General features: G+C 37.8%; 1 protein-coding gene across 1 annotated transcript in view; it reads left to right on the forward strand.

Moving 5' to 3' along the window:
• LOC148039842 (uncharacterized) overlaps positions 1-2,488 on the forward strand; it is a 96,056-nt gene extending 93,568 nt beyond the window's left edge. Inside the window, exons 8-9 of the mRNA XM_087665776.1 lie at positions 1,098-1,388; positions 1,488-2,488. Of these exons, the coding sequence (XP_087521902.1) occupies positions 1,098-1,388; positions 1,488-1,685 (489 nt within the window). The 3' untranslated portion in view covers positions 1,686-2,488. The remainder of the gene's footprint in view (positions 1-1,097; positions 1,389-1,487) is intronic.
• Positions 2,489-6,000: the final 3,512 nt, after the last annotated feature.

Consider the following 6,000-nt stretch of genomic DNA (forward strand, 5'->3'; position numbering starts at 1 on the left):
TGCAATCTGCACTCTTCTTAGATTAATCCATATATTGTTAAACACATTATATTCAAAATGAGATTTTCTTTTTGTCTTTTCATATGGCATAGGCACCTCAATATGAATGTATTTTCCAAAAACATGTGGAATCTTTACGATTCATAGTAGTCCTTGCGACGGATACTGCAAGGGCTTAAGGCAACCCAAATGCACTTATTCTATTACATTTAAGATTTTTAAATCATAATCTAGAGATAGCATGATAACCTTTTCGACTAATACCCTTAGTATCATATGTCTCTACAATTTCGTTTGGTCTTTAAGTCCTTTACCAATTCTTTGAGAGTTGGGTCTCTCAAACCCACATTCTAAGGTGACCTAAGAATCCTCAAAATATCTTTCTTATTCATGGTTTTTGGCCCTAATGTGTGAGAATGAAGGTGCCAATGAGTCTTTTAGGACAACCTCATATTGTTGTAAATCAGCCTCTGCCATGCAAATGCTTCTCAAAGGTGCCAATGGGTCATTTAGGACAACCTCATATTATTGTAAATCAGCCTATACCATGTAGTGGGGCCTATTAGGGCACCCTCATATTGCTATAAATCAGTCTCTACCATACTAATAGCAGCTGATTTAGAACAAGAGAGATTTTGCAACAATAATGTTATAAAGGTAAGTGGAAGTTGCAGAGATTGTCCTGGCTTTTGTTTTCTCATGCTACAACTTCCAGACAACCTCTACACTTTCTAGCTACCTTTAGAATTTAGTTTCCAGTATTGTCAATGACTATTCCGAATGTTTTTCTTTTGCGATTGACCTTTTGAAGACCATATTAGATTGGTTGCATAGTTTCCATATCCTCGGACACATTTCACCCAAAGCAGGTACGAAAACAATACTTGTAGCCTACATCTACAAGTGAAAAGCTCTACATCTCAACTTTGACATTATGCTATGGCGTTTGCATCTATTGCTTTAGACAACTGGCTTCATAAGATTATGTGTTTCTTACTAAATCGTTAAGAGGAATCATGCCACGTTCATCTGATAGAAGTACTTTTGTGAAGATAATGGATCTTTCAAACTCACTAAAATTTGGCACTTTTTGACAGCTGAGAAATCTACGAGAGGAAAAGGATTATTTGAGGAAGCAGCTTATACAGTGTGAAAACTGTGCTACATTTAACTCCTTATTAATAGATAGGAACAAGGAAATAGAGGAGTTGAATAGAAGACTAAAAGCTGGGCAAATCAGCACTGATACCATCATAATTGAGAAAATTGAGCTGACTGCAAAACTTCAGGAAATGATGAAGGAGTCGGAGGTGCAAAACAAGCGAATCGAGGAACTCGTAAGCATTAACGAAGAACTGCTGCAATATGCACAGTCCAAAGAGGATCAGGTGGTTTTTCATGCTGTTCTGTGCACGGCCTTTCTTGATTGAGAATCACTTGCGCTGTTGTTTAACATCTGTAATCTGAATGTATGTGGATCTGAGCAGATTTCCTTCTTAAAGGAAGAGGTTGCTCTGCTACAAGCACAACCTGAAGAAAACTTCCAGGAGAACTGTAGGCTGCAAGAAACTCCAGAAGCAAAGGATCAAGAAACTCCAGAAGCGAAGGATACCGAGGTCAAAGATCCGGAAGACACATCAAGGGTGGAACATAATAAAAGCTTGGACCGTTATGGTGATGAATAGATGGAGGTGCTTCAAAAATGCAACAGCTGCAGCTGTTCGTCGGTCACAGCTACCTACAAATTAGATCGCTATATCTTATGAAAGCATTCAAGGGTTTATTGGGCTGGAAAGGAGAAGGGCAGGCAGGGTAGAGAATCTCGTTTCAGATGAGAAACAGGAGGCAGGGACGATGGGAGGCACTTGGGCAAAGTTGACATCATGCATGCCCTTGCCCCATCAAAAGGTTGTCTGTTGACTGTTATCCTTGTCAACTTCTTTGTTGATTGCATACTGACATGTCGCTAGCTCATTCGATCATCCATGTTGGCACGTGCACCCGCATGCGTGCTCATTCAAATTCTCTGAAGATCGGCTCGATACAACAAGCCTCAGAGCCATTGCCTAAAAGCGTAAGGTCTTTGGGAACAGAAATATCATCAATGTCCGACACGACCCATATCCGTATGCATATATTAACACACATCATCTAACCTTTGCACTTAGGGCGTTTCCATAAGTACTATTGGGAAGTGCATAGAAAAAGAAAGAGAGGCCCAAATGAACTACCGAGAGTGTAAGTCATAACTATAATTGATTCATGATGGATAAAAAACCAGAAAATGAGATTTTATATAAAAACCTAAATAAAAACCAAGATGATACTACAATCAAAGTGTTTGACAGCCCTTGGCTCTCCTTCCAATCTACAAAAGAGTTTGATGAACGGAATTCCCTCTAGAATGTGTGGCTATTGTGAGAGGTGATAGCTTTGGATCCTACAATAATCTTGTGGGTGTTGCTAGACTTTGGGACAAGGCCTTGTACCTTAGTGTAGCTCTATGGCTCAATCTATAGTGGCCCCAAAAAGTCTTGTGTAGGGTGTAGTTGTGATGGTGGTCGAATGTGTGTCTCTGTTGTGATGACCTTGAAGTTTGAAAGTTTCACTATCTCATTACCCCTCCTACTGATAGTTGGGTTAGCATATCTCAGTGCTTGTGAATCTCCAAAAGGAAGAGCCCCATGCATCTCTATTTAGGGATGTCGTAACCTCAACATAACGAACCAAATGCCTTATTGAAGAGGTAAAATGAAAGCTTCATATCTCATAGTAGGTAGGCTATCTACATATGTAATGCTCCTATGTCTCCATTTCTTAAATTAAGCATCTCTAACACAACCTATTTGGAGTCAAGCGAGGAGGGTTGGGCCTAGCCTATGACACGTCTCATTCTAAAGGATGTATTTGTATCCATGCATCTTGGTTTGATAATGGATGTGCCCTCAAAAAGACTAAGAAGATAGTTCTTATAGAAGGCCATCTTTGTGCCAGGTGGTACTACTAGTGAGATCCATGTCCTCTTAATGTCTATCTTGGGTGATATAGATCTTGAAGATTTGGTTCAACTCAACATGACTACGCTATATTATAGGTGGGTCTAGAATGCACTATAATTGTGGTAATGCATCCATGTAGAGCTACTGATCTCTCAATCATGTACTAGTCTAGGGAAACTAGCTTCCTATGCCTCCTCTAGTGGCAAGTTGCTACAAGGAGCATAGTCTCAAATGAGGTACTCACAAATTGCTACGAGGAGCATAGTCTCGAATGAGGTACCTCTTTGTGAGTCATCTCTTATAATCAATGCATGTATGTTACCATTGAAGAGGGCCTCAACAACCATCGAGGAAACCATTAGCTCCAATGAAATGATCTCATATGGTATTGATGGCATGATGCATACCATCCTAGCAGTCATCATAATCAGTGGCCTCTCCATCTTTCACAATCCATAATGAAATAATCTCATATGGTATTGATGGTATGATGTATACAATCCTAACAGTCATCATAATCAATGGCCTTTCCATCTTTCACTATCCATAATGAAGATCACATCCCTAACTCCATACATCATGGCTATAATGTCAAGTGTGTTAAAAAGTCATGGCTTTGGAGTTGACTCTTGGAGTTGGATTTGGGCACATACCTCTTTGGCCAACTAGGACTATGAATTTTCATGAGAGTCTAGTATCTCTTAGAATTGGATCTAGGCACGCTATCTCTCTAAGATAGCAAGGGCCTTGTGTGAGTCTAGCACATGTAGCTCTCATCATGGAGAACTTTAGTCTAGAGGAAGTGGACTCAAGGTAAATATAGGAGAATAACTTGCACCACTATATAGCCTTAATAGAAGTGAACTATGGCATTGATGTGGTGATCCAACTAGTTGAGGTATTAAATATCATAACTTTGGTTGGATTTATAGTTAATGCCCTTCTATGTGCAAAGGCATGTAGGGCATCAAGACATCAATATAATTTCTCAAGAGAATTTGAGATTAATACAATGTCATCAACATATAGTAAAATGGGAATCAAAACTCTTGTAAGGGGTGCTTCTAGTTGACCAATCCCACCAACGTAATCCATGATCTCATCGATAACATCGTATCACACCAATCATACATGAGTCTACTTAGTTTCCCAAAAGGGCCTTTGTAATTAGTTCTATTCATTAATTGATTTTTCACACACACACACACACACACACACACACACACACACACACACACACACACACACACACACACACACACACACACACACACACACACACATGCAAACATACACACAAAAGAAAGAAAGTTGCATTCACATCTCTCTAGAGGCCACGAAGGTGTATAGGACAAAGAGATACACACCAAAGTTTCTAGTTATAATCCACTTTAGGAACCCAATGGCTAAAAAATAAATCCACGTTGAAGCCATTAACACCAAAGGGAAGACCAACTACCAAAGCAATTTAGTGTTTGGGCTTTCTAAACTCCTCTATGATGACTTTTCCACCTTGATAAACTACCCATTTGTCCCTAAAGGAACTTAATCCTTAGGCTTTCTAAACTCCTCTATGATAACTTTGGAGCCTTGATAAACTACCCAATTTCCTTTCTTTCTTATTGCCTCTATCTTAGCAATTTCACATGGTGGCACTGTAAGCTATGGCACTACTTTGGTTCCCTTGAAACATTTTGATTGTTTTAATACTTCACCTCTATCTTCCATGCTTCCAAACTCCAAAGTTGCTTGATTATTTCCTTGCTTGATGGTTTTCTATGCTATCATGCACTTGAACCCTTTTTCTTCTAGCATTGGCCTTATTTTGGTCTCTAGCTTTGTATGTCTATGAACATCCTTGGCATTTCTCTCATATTTCTTCATGCTATCCTTTAGGGAGGCCTCTTGAACATGTATGGGATGTAATCTTCTATTGCAACATAGCTTCATTAACTATTGAAAAGATATTGTCTATCATACCTTGTTGATTTGCTTGCTTCTTTTGATTTCCTTACGTACTTGTCGATTTGTTTCCTTGTTTCAATTTTCTTATGTACTTCCTCTTATACTATAGGTGCTATTTCCTTAGTAATTAATGTACCAAACCCATTGTTATCATATGTAAAGCATTTGCACATACTAACTAAATTCACTCCTTAAGTTTATAGCTGTAAAAGTGAAAATTTGTTTGCAAAATAGTATTGATAGTTGAATTACAAACTACCCATACTTTGCTACTTATGGATAAGAAATGATGCATATTATTGCCATTGGAGTGAATTTTAAAAGGGTGATTTAAAAACTCTTTTTCCAAAAGTATGAATGACATTGTTTAGTGTATAGATATATAGCCTTTACTTGTCATTATAACCTATTATTGAGAACAAGTAGCCTTGCCATTATTATTAAAAGTTAAGAAATGCAAAAAGAACATAAATAGAAACTTGAAAGTGCATTGAGCTAGCATTAGATACTCAAACAAAATATCCTCTAGATGTTGTCATCAAAGCTAGCCAAAAATAATAGTAAGATGAGAATGCATCTTGCAATTGTATTACCAAGCCAAGGAAGTAAAGTGTTTAAATCATTGACAAACGAAAGATAAAATAAATAATGTGCAACATGAAATTATAGCTTTTTTGAAACTGAAATTCCCAACATTGGAACAAAATATAATCTTTATTGTGATTGAAGTGTAACTTTGTTCTCATATCACACTTGTCCATAAGGCTAAAGCATGACTTGACTAATTACAATTCATATGAATTGCAAAGGTCTTTTGACAATCTAGATGTGCGTTCAATCAAACTCCTTGTAACATAAGGCCCTTGTTTTATGCAAGTAACCACATTATGTAAACCTTGTAAAAGAGGGGATGGACAAAGTATCAAACCTCTCATCAAGAAAGAGCATAAGAAAGGGAAGCACTAGCATGAGAAACTATATATTTCACAATAGCATGTTTCCATGAATGCTAAAAAGATCTATATACATGTATCTT

The sequence above is a fragment of the Lygodium microphyllum genome, chromosome 2, assembly GCF_053477565.2.
Source record: "Lygodium microphyllum isolate KBCC chromosome 2, Lygodium_microphyllum_v1.1.10, whole genome shotgun sequence".
Lineage (NCBI taxonomy): Eukaryota > Viridiplantae > Streptophyta > Polypodiopsida > Schizaeales > Lygodiaceae > Lygodium > Lygodium microphyllum.